At 41.2% G+C, this 19,325-nt stretch overlaps 1 protein-coding gene across 2 annotated transcripts in view; it reads left to right on the top strand.

Moving 5' to 3' along the window:
- Nucleotides 1–17,966, top strand: part of SLC8A3 (solute carrier family 8 member A3) — a 426,307-nt gene extending 408,341 nt beyond the window's left edge. For both annotated transcript variants that reach the window (XM_068254069.1, XM_068254068.1), the window contains exons 5-8: nucleotides 9,010–9,140; nucleotides 9,727–9,826; nucleotides 12,990–13,265; nucleotides 16,455–17,966. In XM_068254069.1, the coding sequence (XP_068110170.1) occupies nucleotides 9,010–9,140; nucleotides 9,727–9,826; nucleotides 12,990–13,265; nucleotides 16,455–16,831 (884 nt within the window). In that variant the 3' untranslated portion in view covers nucleotides 16,832–17,966. The remainder of the gene's footprint in view (nucleotides 1–9,009; nucleotides 9,141–9,726; nucleotides 9,827–12,989; nucleotides 13,266–16,454) is intronic.
- Nucleotides 17,967–19,325: the final 1,359 nt, after the last annotated feature.

The raw sequence follows: 19,325 nt of genomic DNA, 5'->3' as shown, positions 1-19,325 counted from the left end.
ATGCATTTCTCTTTAAATATCTGCTGATCTCTTTGGCTGCAGTAGTGTTGTGAGTCACACACCTGGAACATGCATGCAGCTAATCTAGTCAGATTTGTGTCAGAAACATGTGATTTGCATCTTTGTTCAGGGACTATGGCTTATATGTATTAGAGGCAGGACAGCCAAATAATTTGCATAGCTAAATAAAGGAAATAAATATGGCAGCCTCCAGATCACTCTCACTTCAGGTTCCCTTTAACTGCTAAATTGAAATAATCTACTATAAAAATAAAAAATTGACGCTTACATATGAAAAGCAGTATTGACCACCACATATGTACGGCAGCAATAACCGCCGCATATGAAATGCCACATTGATCCCACAAACACACACATATATCAGTATTAACCCCTACATATGAAAGGCTGCAATGACCATCACACTTTTACAACTACTTTCACTGTGAATTGAACTGCTTATTTAATTGAAGGGAAGTGGAACAGCTGAGCTGTTCTCTTCTTTAAAACTTCCTGTGGGTGAAGAGCGCCATGAACAGAGGTAATTATGGAACAGCTAATGTCCTGCCAGCTGCAACATCACCCCAAAGGCCACAGCTTCCAAAGGCCACAGCCTTTTTGGACTTCCCTACCATTTCCTCCCTTGTTCCCCACTGCCCTACTTCCCTACCCTCTTCCTCTGGTCTTTGACCACAATATGTCAAAACAGCAAATGATAGAAGTTGATAACCTTGTGGTTCCTTCACCTTGTTTACCTGATATTTAAGGAGTAGTGACATTTTAGTATGAGCCTGGTAATACTGACTACATCGTTATTTGTGAGAACTAACCAAAGGTTCATATCAAGGTATGCACATTGAAGCTGTCCTATCCCAGTATAGGAATCGTCTTAAAGATAATGTTTTATGGAATTTTGTAATATTGTGCTCATATATAGATACTATGGTTTTGCCACTATTTTGGGGTGTTGATAGTTTTGATTATATTTATATCCATATAGGATGTATGCCTTTGCATAGATCTTTTAAAGTGTACCTGAGGTGACGTGACATAATCAGATAGACGGGTATTTACAGTGCCTAGCACACAAATAACTATGTGTTAAAAAAGCTGTGTTCCTTTTTTTCTTTCTCTGCCTGAAAGAGTTAAATATCAGGTATGTAAGTGGCTGACTCGGTCCTGGCTCAGACAGGAAGTGACTACAATGTGACCCTCACTGATAAGAAATTCCAACTATAAAACACTTTCCTAGCACATAATGGTTTCTGAGAGCAGGAAAGAGATAAAGGTTGTCAATCGTTCATAGATTTTAGCTCTGGCGTACTTCAATGAATCTGGCATTGACCAAAAACAATAAAACAGTTAAAACTTAAAAAGTAGATTTAAACATTAAAATAAAACTGTGGAATATTTAAAAGTCATTTTATGAGAAGGAAGAGAGATACAATTGTTTATTTCATTCGTTTTTTTGTTTTGTTTTTTTTTACAAAAATTAAGCAGAATCTTCTCCCTGTATACAAAGGAGGCTGTAATCCCAGGCACCACTATAAATATGTATACGATCTATATCTGTTAATGGACATAAAAACATTACTCAATAATAACAATAATAATATCACTCAAAAACATAATTCAACACACCCATCCATGTGTCGGGGTGTGCCTGGCCTGATGACCGTTTCACATAACAGTCTCCTCTGAGGTCTGTGTCACATAGCTAAGTTTATAGACTAGAATTCAGATTCATACACTTTGTCTCAAGTGATGTTTCTCTTGGAATCCATAGACTTGAAAGGTATAGACTTCTTGATTGCACTGTACCTTTTCTGTGAGACATTATACTGTACAAGCCGGCAACGCAAGCAATCAAGGTTCAAAGCACAGTGTCATCATTCAGAAAACTTTTATGATCTAATGGTTGATTACCGGAGCACTCCTTTAGTTCTTAATAGTTTTAAAAGATCAAAAGAGATGATTAAAGGAAGGAAAAATGTTTTACTCATCTTTTTGCCAATGTTAGGAGCTTTTTGTTGAATTTATTTTAACATGCATAAGGAGAGAAGCATTCAGCAGAATAAGGGGCAAAGTATGCTATAGAACAGAACAGCAGAACAGAGAATTTTTGCCTTCCATATGCAGATTATGAGGCTGAATTATAGACCACTGGAGAGGTCTTAAAGTGGTCAGCATTTCTACTTTGCTCTAAAAGATTCCTTACAGCTTTAACGCTTCTATCCCAGAAAACAATGGTAACAGAACATCACTGAAATGGTTAAACAAAGCACTTTGTCCTGCTATTCAGCTTCAAATCCGCATCCAGACTGGAGATAACAGTATCTTTGCTTACATTCCAATGTTGATACATTTGTGTGTAACAAGTAAAAAACACTCTCTGAGAAGTTGCCTCTGCTTCAGGCACGCACACAGTTCATTAGAAGACTTTACTATATAACAAAAAGCAGCTGGAATAAAATTCAATGGCAGCTTTCAGGGCAAGAAAAGCTACATTTTGAAAACTTGTAATTTGTAGACAGACAATATTACTTGTGCACAAAAGCAAATATGACTGTATGAGTAATAAAAAGTAGGAATGCACATTTGTATTGAATGTTATGTCAGAGTTTCAGACCACTTTAAAGTAAACCTGAAGCTAGTTGAATATAGAGATTGCCATCTTTTATTACCTTAAAAAAAAAACCTAAAAAAATAAGTCAGTTGCCAGGTGGACATGCTGATCTTTTGGCTTCAGCACTAGACTGACCTGTCCCTAAAACCATCTTTCCTGATTAATCAGTGTGCAGATGAGCTACTGTACTCTACTGAACAGCTTATTCTGTCCTGGGGAGAGGGGAGAACAAGCAGGTAGCATCCCTCTGAAACTTGCAGCAGAAGCTAGACCACCAGCAAAGGTCTAAATGTGTGATTGTTAAAAGGGATTCTGCTGACGTCCGGGAACACCCACACTCACACTAGTTCTTCAGCTGATCACAATTATTTTGGATAATTGAGTGCAAGCCATAAACATGCAGAAACCTCATAGTGAGTGACGTCAGAACAGAGTCTGGTCCGTATACTTTGTAGTTGGGGCAAAGATTCTTAAAGGAACACTATCGCGAAAATTTAAAATACATGTATGTAAAAGTAACATTTCTCCCAGATTCAAATGTGTTATAAAATTACTTTTCTCCTGTGTTGCTTTCACTTACAATAGGCAGTAAAAATCTGACAGGTTTTGGACTAGTCCATCTTTTCACAGGGGATTCCCAGCATTTTTTCTATTCTTTACAGAAGCACTCCCTGAAACTAAATACAAAGATGCCAACAAGCCTTCTTACTTGTATTCAGACTATTTTGACAGTTATACTGAGTGACTGCCATTCAGTATATGCTTTTGAAAATAAAGAGTGAACCCTGAGAATCCCCCATGAAGAGATGGAGTGGTCCGAAATCATATATGACAGAATTTTACAACCTAGTCTGACAGTGACGCAGAAGAAAAAGTATCGTGCATCGTACTCTGGAAGAAATGTACATTTTATACATATGCATTTTAAAAATTTTCACAATAGTGGTCCTTTAAAGGGGCACTACAGCAAAAAACTGTAAAATTAAAAATATGTGCAAACATATACAAATAAGAAGTACATTTTTTCCGGAGTAAAATGAGCCATAAATTACTTTTCTCCTATGTTGCTGTCACTTACAGTAAGTAGTAGAAATCTGACATTACCGACAGATTTTGGACTAGCCCATCTTCAAATGGGGGGATTTTTAGGGATATATTTATTTTCAAAAGCGCTTAGTGAATGGTAGTTGCTCTGTCCAACAGCCCAAAAACTGTCAACCAAATAGGAGAAAACCTGGAGGTTGGCACTACAGCGGCATAGCATACATAACTCTGTATATAGAACATGCAGTGGATAGAGATGAATTTCAAGCACACCCCTTCTCAAGAACTTCTACAGCGTGCTCTAGCTGTAGAATATAGATGAGGGTAAATGAAGATGGAAGGAAAGCTGGCACTGCTGCAAATGTTCAATTTATTGCTTCAGGTTTCAAAAAAGTGCAAAAAGTACAATGATGATAAAAGCTGCAATTGATGGTGCACATACCAAGTGAGAAGAGGCGTTGGTGGAGGCCTCCGTAGAAGTGCTGTTTAGCGAGAGACGGCTGTCAGGCATCCTGTGCCCTGCACCTACCACCACCAACGCCTCTTCTCACATGGTATGTGCACCATCAATTGCAGCTTTTATCATTGTTGTACTTTTTGCACTTTTTTGAAACCTGTAGCAATAAATTGAACATTTGCAGCAGTACCAGCTTTCCTTCCATCTTCATTTACCCCCTGCCAAAAAAGTGTGTAGGGAGCAGGGAAGCCGACCAGCATCATTGTTTAAATCCTTTTTAGGGAATATCTTTATAAAGAATAAAAGCCTTGCTGAGAATCCCCTATGAAGAGATGGACTAGTCCAAAACCTGTCACTTCTGTCAGATTTCTACTGCCTACTGTAAGTGACAGCATTATAGGAGAAAAGTAAGGCCTGGTGCACACCAGAGGAGTTTTTCTGAGCGTTTTGAGTTTTTAAATCTGCTGCTAATGTTATCCTATGTGTCTGTGCACACTGGAGCAATGAGGTTTTGTAAAAAGCCCCATAGCATTACATTGGGAAGAGCTTTTAGAGGTTTCAAAAGCTCTTCCCAATGTAATGCTATGGGGTTTTTAACAAAACCTCATTGCTCCAGTGTGCACAGACACATAGGATAACATTAGCAGCAGATTTAAAAACTCAAAACGCTCAGAAAAACTCCTCTGGTGTGCACCAGGCCTAATTTATGGCTTATTTTACTCTGGAAAAAAAAATGTACTTCTTATTTATATATGTTTGCACATATTTTACATTTTACAGTTTTCCGCTGTAGTGCCTCTTTAAAGAGGATCTGTAACGTCAAAATATCCCCTGGGGGTACTCACCTCGGGTGGGGGAAGCCTCCGGATCCTAATGAGGCTTCCCACGCCGTCCTCCGTCCCTCAGGGGTCTCGCTGCAGCCCTCCGAGAAAGATGACGTCAATATTTACCTTCCCGGCTCCTGCGCAGGCGCTCTGACGGCTGTCGGCTCCAAAGTAGGCGGAAATACCCGATCGCCGTCGGGTCTGCTCTACTGCGCAGGCGCAAGTTTCCGGCGCCTGCGCAGTAGAGCGGACCCGACTGAGATCGGGTATTTCCGTGTAGTTCGGAGCCGAGAGCAGCCACAGTGCCCCCGCTGGAGCCTGCAAAGGTAAATATTGAACTGACAGTCGGGTCTGTCGCCGGCTGTTCGGAGGGCTGCAGCGAGACCCCCGTGGGACAGAGGACGGCGTGGGAAGCCTCATTAGGATCCGGAGGCTTTCTCCACCCGAGGTGAGTACCCCCCAGGGGATCTTTTTGATGTTACAGAGTCTCTTTAAGTTTTTTTATAAGTATAGAAGGAAAGGATTATCAAAAAAGAGAAGCAAGCTGTATTTTTTTAAACTATACTCAGCGGTGGCAGCTTCCATGTTCACACAAATCAAGAATGTCTGACTGCTCAAACTGCTCTTAAAGAAAATCTGTAATTAAAAAAACTCCCCTGGGGGGTACTCACCTCGGGTTGGGGAAGCCTCCGGATCCTATTCAGGCTTCCCCCGTCCTTCTTGGCCCCACGGCGGTGATGTAAATATTTACCTTTGGGCTTCAGCACAGGCGCAGTATCCGCTCTTCCCACGGAGATAGGCGAAAATAGCCGATCTCCGTCAGGCCACTCTACTGCGCAGGCGCAAGTCTACTGCGCAGACGCAAGTCTCCGGCACCTGCGCAGTAGAGTGGACTCGACGGAGATCGTCTATTTTCGCCTATCTCCGTCAGAAGAGCCGCAACAGCGCACCCGCTGGAGCCCGAAAAGGTAAATATTGCACAGGCTGTCGGGTTTGTCGCCTGTGCGTTCCGGGGGCTGCAGCGAGACCGCTGTGGGACACAGGAGGATGGGGGAAGCCTCGATAGGGTCCAGAGGCTTCCCCCTACTCCATCAATTAATTTGAGCTGTGTCAAAAATGTGTGAAGACCTCGGCCCTCGAAGGACTGGTTTGACATCCCTGATATAGAGGCTTCCCTATTTAGTTCCTTCTAAGCAATACCAGTTGCCTGGCAGTCCTACTGGTCTATGTGGCTGCAGTAGTGTCTGAATCACACCAGAAACAAGAATGCAATTAATCTTGTCAGATCTGACAATGTCAGAAACATCTGATCTGCTGCATGCTTGTTCAGGGTCTATGGCTAAAAGTATTAGAGGCAGAGGATCAGCAGGACAGCTTAAAAGGAAATGCATAAGGCAGCCTCCATATACCTCTCACTTCAGTTGACCTTTAATTCAGTACCAGGGAGTAAGTACACCAGGCTGCACCTGGATCCTATAAGGTCCAAGGATGCATAGTTGAGAAATTAAATCAATTGGATCTCGACCTGCATTTAGCAATTATAGTTCAGTTTATTAGCGGTATCATAGCAGCAACACAGCACAAAACAGCTTCCTCACCCTTTAAATCACAAGAGATTGCAAATGCAGTTAACAAACCAGCCCAACTGTTCCGCACAGTGGAAAAACTCTGCAACCCAGCATGTCAAAAACTTAATATCGAGTCTTCAAAGGACCTCTGTGACCAATTTGCCCATTTCTTCACAGACAAAGTCTCCGCTATAAGGTCCGCCATCCAACTTACAGCATCTGAGCCTAATATAGCGCCGAAGACCATTAGCAGAGACAACTTAACACCTTGGTCAAACTTCAAAGAAATTGATGAAGAAGTCACATCAAGCATCCTCCTTCACGTCCGCCTAACTACCTGTGACCTGGATTCTGGCCCAACACAGTTCATGTTGAACTGCCCCGACCTGTTCGTACCGGTATTCCTCAAAATTGTTAACTGTTCCTTACAATCAGGGATATTTCCTGCTTTACTGAAGGAAGCAATCATCAGGCCTCTCCTCAAAAAACCCTCCCTGGACCCAGATGCAATGACCAGCTACAGACCTGTCTCTAACCTCCCCTTTCTGGGCAAGCTAATTGAAAAAGCTGTATACCTCCAGCTAGAAGCCAGAATCCTACAAAATAACAGTTATGACCCATTCCAGTCTGGCTTCAGGAAACACCACAGCACTGAAACTGCCCTCATCCAAATATGCAACCACCTGCTCATGGCAAGAGACAGAGGAGAGTGCTCGATCCTCATACTGCTAGACCTTTCTGCAGCCTTTGACACAGTTGACCATGACATCTTGATAAACAGGCTACAGGAATACTGCGGCATTGATGGCATAGTACTTCAGTGGTTCCAATCCTTCTTAAGTGGCAGAACCCACAAAGTGTCTATGGGGCCCTTCCTGTCCACCCCTGTAACACTTAAGTATGGGGTGCCCCAGGGCTCAATCCTCTCTCCCCTGCTTTTCACGATTTACATGCTACCGTTGGGAAAACTAATCCAAAAACATGGCCTGACATACCACTGCTACGCAGACGACACCCAACTATATCTTTCCTTCAAGCCTGGTGTGACAGACCCAACTCTAACTATAAACGCCTGCTTACGTGAACTACAGCAATGGATGAATGACAACTGGCTGAAACTAAATGCAGACAAAACTGAAGTCCTTCTGATTGGAGGGCAGAGCATGATAACAAAACAACTTAACTTGCAGTCTTCACCACTGGGAATAGGAGGCACGGATCTACGCAGCTCTGATCATGTGCGTAGCCTGGGAGTTCTAATTGATGGGGATTTAAACTTCAGAATTCAAATCTCTGCGGTGGTGAAATCATCCTATTTTCACCTGAAGAACATTGCAAAAATCAAGCACCTCATACCCCCAGAAGATCTGCCAAGCTTAGTCCACGCCTTCATCACATCCCGACTGGACTACTGCAATGCTCTCTACACTGGCCTTCCAAAAAAGGTCTTGTACCGCCTACAGCTGATACAGAATACTGCTGCCAGACTGCTAACCAACCAACCCCGTCACTGCCACATAATGCCAGTCCTGCATTCCCTTCACTGGCTACCTATAGAATGGAGGGTCCTATTCAAGATCGGCCTACTGACATTTAAATCCCTGAATAATCTAGGCCCTGGATACTTGAAAGATATGTTACAGCTGCGTAGCAATCCCCGCATTCTCAGATCCACAGGTTCTAATAATCTAGTCATACCCAGAGTCCACTTGGAAACTTTTGGTCCCAGAGCCTTCTGTCATGCTGCCCCTATGTTTTGGAACTCCTTACCTCAACAGATCAGGACAGCCCCATCCCTGGATGTGTTTAAATCCAGACTGAAAACCCACCTGTTCAGTCTGGCATTTGCAGAAATATAACTTTTGTTGTGTGAATACTTCATCCTACTAACTACTGAATCTGAGAGAGCCTAAGCACTTTGAGTCCTATGGGAGAAAAGCGCTATAGAAATGTTATTGTATTGTATTGTATTTAAATACCCCCATAGAGTTCCACACTTATGTCAATCATGGAAGCATGTGTGGGAAGAGCAAGTAGGCTCTTTTCACCGCAAACTGATTCATACCTATTTTGAATCATCTCCAGAAAAGAAACGGGTAGGCATTTGCAATTATGATGGGTAATAGTCGTCCAAACCACACAGACCTTAAAACCTATAATTCATTCACTGTACTGGTTGAAGGAGAGAGTAACGTCATACAGTCTTATTGAGTCCAAATGTGGGAAAAGATAGCTTAGAGAAAGCTGCCATCCAAAAAAATTGATGTCAAAACTTGTCAGACCAATTGATGTAATGAGAACGCTGGTGGTGGAAAAGTCCTCTTTAAATCAATCCAGGTTAATTAAAAGCCAGGAAAAAAAAAACTATAAAGCAAATGTGTTACAAAAGAAACAGTCCTAAAGCAATACATTTCATTATTATATGGTCAATATGATGCAGTATTTGAGGAGTAACTAATGAACAATGCTGGTTTGTTTTGTCTTCTCTAGCAGCTGACATGGTGACAAGGAAACTCACGGTGGAAGAAGAAGAAGCTAAACGAATAGCCGAGATGGGAAAACCAATTTTGGGAGAGCACCCGAAGCTCGAAGTGGTCATTGAGGAGTCTTATGAGTTCAAAGTGAGAAAGTCAACATTTTGTCAAACAAATGAGTTAAATGCTTTATGTTCCTGGGAAGTTTAAAACTGTTCCTAGTTCATTCATATCCAAACGAATCACCCCAACATGCCGGGGTGTAACTACAAATCATTGTGCCCCTCAGGAAAGCTTTGACAGGGCCTCCTACTTATATTCCAGTCCCCCCTGGAGACCCGCAGGGTCATATAAGAGGTGCAGCTATCATAGCCACTTTTTTCCATATAATAAGCATGCACACCATCTCACCCATTAATAGATCTAGCTACCTTAACCCCCTAAACACCCCCCCCCCCTCCCCCATAGCAACTGCAGCTGCCATAAACCCGTCTTCAGCTCCATAGCCACTGCAGATTCCATAGTATCCGCAGCACCGGATTGCTCTAAGACTACAAACCCCCCCCCCCCCCCCCCCATTGTTTTTCTCTTATATACTAATCGGGAACTTTTGTTTAAAAACAACTAGTCAGCATCTGTTCTATGGGAATACCTACCTGCATCAATTTCTAATTGAACAACATCTCTGCATATGGATGCTAACTTACTACTTTCCATATCAATTTTCTGGTAGAGCACAGTAGACAAACTCATAAAGAAGACTAACCTTGCCTTGGTGGTAGGGACTCATTCCTGGAGGGATCAGTTCATGGAAGCAATCACCGTTAGTGCTGGTAAGAAATACAAGTATTAAACAGATTGTTCAATTCAGTAATGTAAAAAAAAAAAAATCTTCTTGTGATATATTAATATGTAATAAAGCTTTGTTGTACCACTTCACAGGATGGTACTAGTCTGAAATATAATACATACTTAACAGAAAGAAAACCATGTGGTAGGAATCGCATTGCCCATTGTCTGTCACCAAATGATTGCTCCATTCCTGGCACATCCCTTGCGTACCGCACATGTAAGGGTGTACCACAGTATTTAAAAAAATGTGAATGCAAATACTGTACATTTGATAGTGTGAAAGGAGCCTTACAACCGATTTGTGGTTCTTTTGTACCAACTTCAGGTCAACATTCAATGGTCATGTTCAGTAGATGTTGAAGATGCAAATCACATATATTTCTGAGATTGTTACATAAAAAATTGGTCATTTTGATTACCTAGGTCTTTACTATTTCACAGCCATCGCAAGAAAGTAGACTTGAGAATGGGAACACTCCATTCTCTAGTTTATCTGGTTAGGTTTGGTTAGATTAATACTACAAGTTTGATTCTACCCTACATTTGTAGTGGACAAGACCTTTAATAAGTTTATAAAACCTTTTGAAGCATATCTGTTAACTTTACTTTGAGATTAATCAAGTTTAACTTCCCTGTATATAGATTTACTCCACAAAAACTCAAACTCGTGAAATAGCATTACCTGTCACCAACAGTGCCAAAGTCTTTGGGAAAAAAAAGTTTGCCCTTTTAAACTTTAGAATTTCTAATTTTCAGAGTGGTAATTTCAGAGGTATAAAGGGAACAAATGATTCATCACTTAATAATGTACAATTAATTGCACATTAGAGTTAGTCTCTATAAGCAGCCTGAAAAGTATTTACTTGGTCTGGCAATTTGCTATTTAAGTGTCTGTCCTCTGTGGCAGACCGGGTAGATTGCTGCCATTTACAGCTAGCCAATGCCAAAGAGCATCAATGTGAATATATCTCGTCACTATCACGAATGGGAAGTTTTAATTAACAGTCTTGCTGTGGAAGTTTAAAGTGCTTATCGGGATTATGTGGCATTTCATTTTTGAGGTCTACATGCAGAGTTTTGCAAAAGCTGTTAAAAGTTAACTGAAATTCTCCAGAGTTCACGCAATTCTATGTCATCTGCACTTCTAATGTAGTTGAACTTTTGTACAAACATTGTGTTCATTGCTGTTAAGAGAAAAAATGAATTTGTGTTTGATTCAATCTTAAAGTTACAGGTAGTCCCCGGTTAACGAACGAGATAGGGACGGTAGGTTCATTCTTAACCTGAATCTGTTCTTAAGTCGGAACACTGTGCCATCTCTGCTCCCTGTGCCTCCTCTGTTCCCCCCTTCTGTGCCACATCTGCTCTCTGTACATGCTTAGACAAGTTTAAAAGCCATTTTTTCTTTAAATGTTTTAAAATTGATTTTCTCAAAAACTACAAGTCCAATTTGGAAAAAAAATGTTTTACTTGTTCCCATGGAAACAGAGAATCCATGCCATTCGTATCAGCGGGTTTTTCATAAGTCAGGCATTCGTAAGTCGGGGACTACCTGTATTACAATAAATAAGAAGTCAGTCAAAACTTTGTTTTTTTTTAAATTCTGTTAAAGTTAGAGGATGGTTACAACTGCTGTCAGAATTATTTTATGTTTGAGAATTCCTCATTAGGAACCTGAAGTGAGAGGAATACGGTGGAATATGGAAGGCTGCCATCTTCACTCCCTTATAAATAAGGGCAGTTGACAATGGGCCTTCGGCAAAGTATCAAAGGCAGAGCATCAGCACAGAATTCGGGCAACTGTCATGGTTTCTTAGCGAATTAAGATGGCAGCCTTCATATTCCTCCCACTTTAGGTTCCCTTTAAGAACTGCACACCTTCTGTGTAGCACCCGTGGATCCAGTATGGGTTCTTGACCTAATGGTGGATTGTTCCACGAGCAGTTAGAGCTCCAGTTCAAAATAAAAAAAAATTGTGTTTTACAAATTGAAATTGGTAATGGGTTAAATTACACTTTCCAATTATTTTTTTTTCGTTTTAAAGCTGCTAGTGGATTCTAAACCTCTGTTGGCATATTTAAGGGTGGGGAGACACCGAGAGCCCGATATAGTGCAGTATGTTTTGTAAATATGGATGGAAATTAGTATAATGAGATTTATACTCACAGACGTGGGTTGCCCTCCAGGCAACCACTATATAGGCACGTGGGGAGATTAGACCTGTCCCCACTCAGGATTAAGAAGTCGCTCTCTGTAGTTCAGAAGAAAAAAAGGGAGCCAGTCCCCTCCACCAAGGGTGGACAACTTTGTGTAGTACGGATACAGAGGCGCCAAAAGTGTAAAACAAGATAAAAAGTTTAAAAATGGGGGGGTGATAGGTGGATCCACCTCTCCCAGGAGCAAACAAGAAATCAACACTCTCTCTTGTTTGCTTTTGGGAGAGGTGGATCACCCCCCATTTTTAAACTTTTTATCTTGTTTTACACTTTTGGCGCCTCTGTTGGCATATTGTTTGGCTGCCTAGAGCGGGTGGCAGGGAGCAGTTATATATATCTGTTGTGAACAGTTTCTTCTCTTCCTCCACCGGCGGCTCTGAACTTCCGATAGGTCTTCTAGTTTCGCATCACATTATATGACATGTTATCATGATACAGGAGACCTTGTCAGCGCTACAGAGCCACCCGGAGGTAGAAGAGGGGTTATGGAAGAGATGGAAAAGACTTTTCCATCACCCCTCTTCCACCCTAGATACTGATTACGTCATATCATGTGATCGGAACCGAGAAGACATGTCAGAATTGCATCGCCCCTTCAGAGGAAGAAGAAGTCGATCCAGCCATCCAGACAGGTAACTACGAAAGCTCCCAGATGCCCATTTTGCATTCCCTGCCAGGCTGGGGAAGGCATACTTCCCCAGCAGGAAAATTTTGGCCCTACAGCCAAATAAAGTTTTATTTTATTTTGCTGCTAAAGGCTTAAATCAGTGGGGAATATTAAGCAAAGTCTACTCCTAGCTTTTTATACACCTGTCCCTACTGGTTCATCTGTTATCACGGTTTCCTCCACTGTTTAAAAGCAATCGATAGACTTTATTCTATGGTTTTCCAAGCAAGTAAACTTTTGTCCTTTCTGCCATTTATTTAGCTGGAGATGAAGATGAAGATGAGTCGGGGGAGGAGCGCCTGCCGTCCTGTTTTGATTATGTCATGCATTTCCTGACTGTCTTCTGGAAAGTACTATTTGCTTGTGTGCCCCCCACGGAATATTGGAATGGATGGGCTTGCTTTATAGTGTCCATATTGATCATTGGCATCCTCACTGCCATCATTGGGGACCTTGCTTCTCACTTCGGCTGCACCATTGGCTTGAAAGACTCTGTAACAGCTGTGGTGTTTGTGGCCTTTGGCACGTCAGTGCCCGGTAAGTAACGCATCATTTACTGAAATGTTGTAATGTGTGGAAGGTCACAGTATTATGTCCTTGTTCCTCATGCAAAGCAACTAAAAAAAACCCTGAATTCAACATATGAAAAAAAGAGAACCTGCAAGATATCTACCTTCAAGGCTGAGAAGTTCAGAGCTGCAGCACCCAGGAAGTGAGTGGACACCAGTCACTGTGGCTCCTGGTCATGTGACTTCTGCCATCACTGTGATCAAAGGAAGGGTTTGCTATAGGCAACAAGGGGTTACAGATAAACAGATTTTTGTGCTTTTCTATAATACAGTACATATAGTATTTGTACATGTAGTATATGCTGAAAATACAAAAGTTGCTGCTGTATATGGCCAGTCATGGCTATGTCAGTAGGACACAGATAGCTGCTAGCAGTGTAGAGCTATTAACTCAAGCCAAGAAGTTCCCTCACTATTACCAGAAAACATATTTAGGAGTTTGCAAGAAAACAGAGTAAACGTAGGAGAGGTGGCCTATGCATTCTGCAGTGAGTTGCAGCATTGTCTTTAACTCATTTTATTTAAAAAAATAGATTAACTATGCAGAACAGTTGTAGCAAATACAGTACAAGTGTGTCAGTGACTCAACAGCAAAAAACAAATGATACACAAAAGTAGTACAAACAGCGTACTGAAAGGGAACATAGCATCATTGTCCACAGCTGTTCTGGTGAAAAATACTGAACACTGAACGGTTTCCAACTTTCAAGTAACAAACATCAAGCAGCACCCTCTAACACCCAACACCTAGTAAGAGATCAGTCAAGACAGATTTAGATGGACATGTTCAAATTAATCTTTTTTCCACATTGTCTTTGTAATGTGGAGTTTTTACTCTTCTGATAAAGCATCTCAAAATTTAGGGAACACCGATAGACAACTCTCAATCATCCCTGTGAAAGTCGTATGTGGCTCCATTCCCTTCAGCTTCCTGATGGTTTTTATTGATTATTGAGTATGCACAAGTCTAGTCAGCTAAAGTCTAACAAGATTTCCAGTGCTGCTGAACACCTCCAAAGCACAACATGCAAAACCTTTGTTAGAATTTACCGGTAGCTGTATTTCAACGAGTCCTCCAGGACGGCTGGACAATAGAAAGGAAGACTGTTCTGACGCTAAAGGCAACACACTATGATTAATTGCACCCTATATATCTTACTCCACAATCTACCCTCCTCAGTTTTGTAAAGTAATCCAAAGAAGGAAAGGGAAGAAGAAAAAGAATACATAACTCAGTTACCCCAAGGAAAAGAAGACAACTAGGGAGGGAACTAAGCCCATCCTGGAGGACTCGAAATACCATTACCGGCAAGTTCTAACTAGGGTGTAACCCGTGTCCTCCTGGATGGCTGGACATGAGAGACCAACAAGAAATCTTTACAAATTACCTTAGGGATGGATGACGTTCTACAACACCTTTCTCCTAAAAGTCAGGTCTCGACTTGACAGCAAATCAACTCTGTAGTTCTTGATAAAGGTTTTATGACTAGTCCAGGTTGCTGCTTAACACATCTGTTCTAAGGATGCAGCTGACCTTTCTGCCCATGAAGTGGAGAGGGATCGTGTAGAATAAGCATTAATCGTATTTGGGATAGACTGACCTGCATCACTATATGCTGTACTAATTGCTTCTTAAAGGGGAACTGAAGAGAGAGGTATATGGAGGCTGTCATGTTTATTTCCTTTTAATCAATACCAGTTGCCTGGCAGCCCTGCTGGTCTATTTCTCTGCAGTAGTATCTGATGAAAACCAGAAACAAGCAGGCAGCTAGTCTTGTCAGATCAGACTTATAAGTCTGAACCACTGAAACACCTGATCTGCTGCATGCTTGTTCAGGGGCTATGGCTAATAGTATTAGAGGCAGAGGATCAGCAGGGCTGCCAGACAACTGGTGTTGTCTAAAAGGAAATAAACATGACAGCCTCCATATACCTCTCTCTTCAGTTCCCCTTTAAAGCCATTTAGCAATCGTTGACTCAGGGATTCCTCATGGTCGCAATTGTCACACGTTGCTAAACTTTAACTCATTTTCGTGAAACAATGTTGTGAAAATAATCAATGGTCGGAAAAATTCACCCATCGTGGGAAAAAAAAAGCCATAAAAATTGGGTCATGTGTATGGACCTTCTGGCACACTAATTGGTTTAGGGGCCCCATGATCCCTTGCATCAATCATTGCTGCCTGGGGAAAGGGGGGGCATCAGGGACTCTCGTGAACTCTTTATTTTTTACTTTAAACGTTTTACTATTTTTTTTAATCAGTGATCACTGTTACTTAGAGTAACAGTGAGAATTGAGGGACTGGGAAAACATTTAGTCAGGGGATCAAATGATCTCGTTGACCAATCACTGCTGTCGTTTAAGGGAGGGGAGTTATTACAGGCAATTGTTAAAGGTCATGTACTGCATGTATGCATTTTTTGAGACTGATCGCTTTAACATCATCGGTGATGGGCAAAAACTGCCATCTTGCATAGGGCCACATTTCATCTTAATCCTTTTCTGTTTGCAGTGCAGTGGTATTGTCCATTGCAACACAACAGACATGCCATGCAATTTTCCCATCAGATCGATGGATTGATTGATAATTTCTAGCAGGTTAGATCTGCTTCCAGTCGAGAAAGAGATCGATTTGTGCAGTACTGATCTCAAAAGCGATCTCTTTCTTGATTGGAAGCAGATCCCTCTTGCTATAAATAATCAATCTGATGGGAAAATTGCATTTTTTATTTTTTTTTTTAAATCCGCCTTTATTTCATTAAAAGACGGATATAGTACAAAGAAGTACAGTGGTTCTGTCAGATTTTAACTGCTTACTTTTTCGGGAAAGCAAAAAATAAAGTGTATAACAGACAGTACTCAGCCTTTTCTGTCAAAGTATGTACTTGTAACTAGATGACATCACTCCAAACCCCAGTTGCCAGTATCTGTAAGCAGTGCTGCCACTGTTGTTCGAACCAACAAGCCTCAGCATTGTGATTTGACTGTTGTAAATGTAGACATTTCCCCTTTACTGCTAATTTTCAGCTTTTACAGAATTGCATGAAAGCTTTATTGTCATGATGAAATAACAGACCTGAAAGCATGTCAGGCTGGAACACAGAGGACAATATGTAGCATTTTCTAATGCACGGGGTATTCTTTTTCTTCCCCTAGATACATTTGCAAGCAAAGTGGCGGCTACGCAGGACGTGTATGCAGACGCCTCTATCGGAAACGTGACTGGGAGCAACGCTGTCAACGTTTTCCTGGGGATTGGTATAGCCTGGTCTGTTGCTGCCATCTACTGGGCATACCAAGGAAAAGAGTTCCATGTATCAGCTGGTACCTTAGCTTTTTCTGTCACCTTGTTTACTATATTTGCATTTGTCTGCGTCAGCGTCTTGCTGTATCGGAGGCGGCCTAGCATCGGCGGGGAACTGGGAGGCCCCAGAGGCTGCAGACTTGCCACAACTTTGCTGTTTGTAACCTTGTGGTTACTTTACATCTTATTTGCCACTCTGGAAGCCTACTGTTATATCAAAGGATTCTAATTAAAAGAAACCAAGCTTAAAAGCCAGCAACAAACCTGCCGCACTCAACTGTCGGCAGTCTCCTTGAGGAGGATCTCCAGAGCAGAAAGGATACCAGCCAATCAGATCTCTGCTGGAGAGACATGACATCACAATCCAAAGGATGGTGTGACTGGTATCATTGGTTGATGTGCATTAAAATCAAATAGCAGAACTCTGAATCCACGAGACCCCTCTAAAGAGGAAAGCAAAGCGCATTCTTGCCAACTGCTGACAAACATTACAGTGGATACACTTTAAATACTGGTCAATTTTTGAGTCAAATATACCATATGGGGGCTATATGTGCCACCCATGGTACCAAGAAACATCATACTAGACCAATGGCATAATAACCAGCAGCAATTTCCCTTCTTATGGTTTATTTTATTCTTTTTTTGTTTTTGAGATTTTGTTTTATTCTCCAGAGTCACTTTAAAACAAAAAACAAAACCTTTGTATTCATTTCATATTTATACTTAACCGTTACAATCAATTAAAAGGAGAAACAAAAATCTCAATAGTCACAAAAATTTGAAACTGAGGATACAGCAGTATCTTTATATAGGTCCATGGTTTTGTCATTCGATCAAATTGCAGACTGAATATTGCAAGTGGAAGAGCCTAGGGAATCTGCAGAACGCAGTCACCGATTGGGCGTACAATACATGGGAAGAGCCAGATGTCACCACCCTGACTACCAATGCGGATGGAGAGAGCCACAGAAGCCTTTGTATGATGTAACCGGCTGAAGTCACGGTTTTCACCTGTGTAAAATCAGATTTAAGCTCGAGTTGTTTTTAATCCAACAACTTTTATCCAGTTTTGTTTTTGGCCAATCTATTGTTGAAGCGTATGATAAAAAGGAATAAGCAGTGTAAGCTGCCATCTGGTTACCTAGGGGTTCAGTCCTTAGAGATGGGGTCTAGCAAGACATGTAAGTCATACAGAATATCAGAGAACTAGACTGAATGTTTGCTTTGTTAAAAGGACAACTGAAGCGAAAAAACACAAAAAACTTATGATAAAATGAATTTTATGTGTAACATAGATAACAAATAGAACATTAGTAGCAAAGAAAAGGGTCTCATTTTTATTTTCAGATATATAGTGTTTTTTTTTTATATATATAACATTGCATCATACTGCCACAGTTGCAGTTTAGAATCCACACTCTGTTTTTTAAACTCTAAAGCAAAGCAGAAATAATCACCCTTTGAACTTTCCTGCAGTAAAACCTTATCTCAAGCTGTCTCTCACGGTTTCTTTGCTTCAGAAAACAGTACTGTATTTGACCCAGTGGGTCGAGAAGCTCGGAAAAGCTCTTTTGTAAAAATAACTGAAGGTTTTTTTTTTAACTCTTCCTGTGCTGGAAAACCATATGAGACTTTTCTTTGCTACTAATGTTCTATTTCTTAGCTGTACTACATTTACAATTTATTAGCTTATAAAAAAAAGTCAGCTTCAGGTTTGATTTAAAGTCAAGTCCATCCAGAATTGTGTACAGAATTCTCAGGGACTTCATCAGCAAGATCCCATTTATGCTGGTTTAAATGGTTTTCACCGCAGGAGGACACTAGAAGGTTGTCACTCTTAGGGGCAGTCAGGGGTGCTGAGAGCTAGCACAAGGAGCACGTTATGCTCATCATACCCAAGTAATATCCAGAAGGAGAGGCAATTCTCGGTGCAGCTTTTATTGGGGATCATGGGCCATAATAATCCAAACAATACTAGCTTGTGGAGTGTGATCATCCATCAGTTACGTTACAGTCATAGGTTAAAGCGGATCCGAGATGAAAAACAAACTATAACAAGTAACTTGTCTACATATCTTATCTAAAGTTTAGATGGTTTACACAGCAAATCTAGCTGCAAACAGTTTTAATAGAATATGATTATTTATTCCTGTGATACAATGACAGCAGCCATGTTGTTTGTAAACATTACACACAGGCAGGCTTATCTGTATCTTGAGCCATCAGCCTAATCCCCTCTCCTCCCTCCTCCCCTCTGCCTCTGAAATCAATGGCAAGTAACACCTCCCCCTCCTCCTGCCCAGACTGAGCTCCCATGAGCCCTTGCTACTGCCAAGGCTCACTGAAAACCTGTGGGCGTGGCTTTTTTAGTTTATAGGGAATTCGAGTATTAAAACAAAAACAAAAAAAGTATTTGGCTTGAGGAATGCCCTATAAACAATAGGAAAGGAAAACAATTATGCAATGTGTAAAAGTTCACCTCGGATCCACTTTAAGCATATACAGGAATTTTCAGTGCACTTATACTTAGAACTGGGCTACAGCTGAGTCACGCTCGCACTGCTATTGACCACAATACATTTAGAAAGCACTTAAAATGCAGAATAGCCACATATGTTCCACTGAACGGAATGCAAAGGAATTCATATGGAAAGAAACAGAAACCCATCGTAGGGCGTCATTCACACTATGTGCTTTGCCGTGTAACACGTACACCATCA

Source organism: Hyperolius riggenbachi, chromosome 9 (genome assembly GCF_040937935.1).
Source record: "Hyperolius riggenbachi isolate aHypRig1 chromosome 9, aHypRig1.pri, whole genome shotgun sequence".
Taxonomy (NCBI): domain Eukaryota; kingdom Metazoa; phylum Chordata; class Amphibia; order Anura; family Hyperoliidae; genus Hyperolius; species Hyperolius riggenbachi.
Note: the sequence above shows the minus strand (reverse complement) of the source record. Positions and strands in the feature narration are given on the sequence as shown.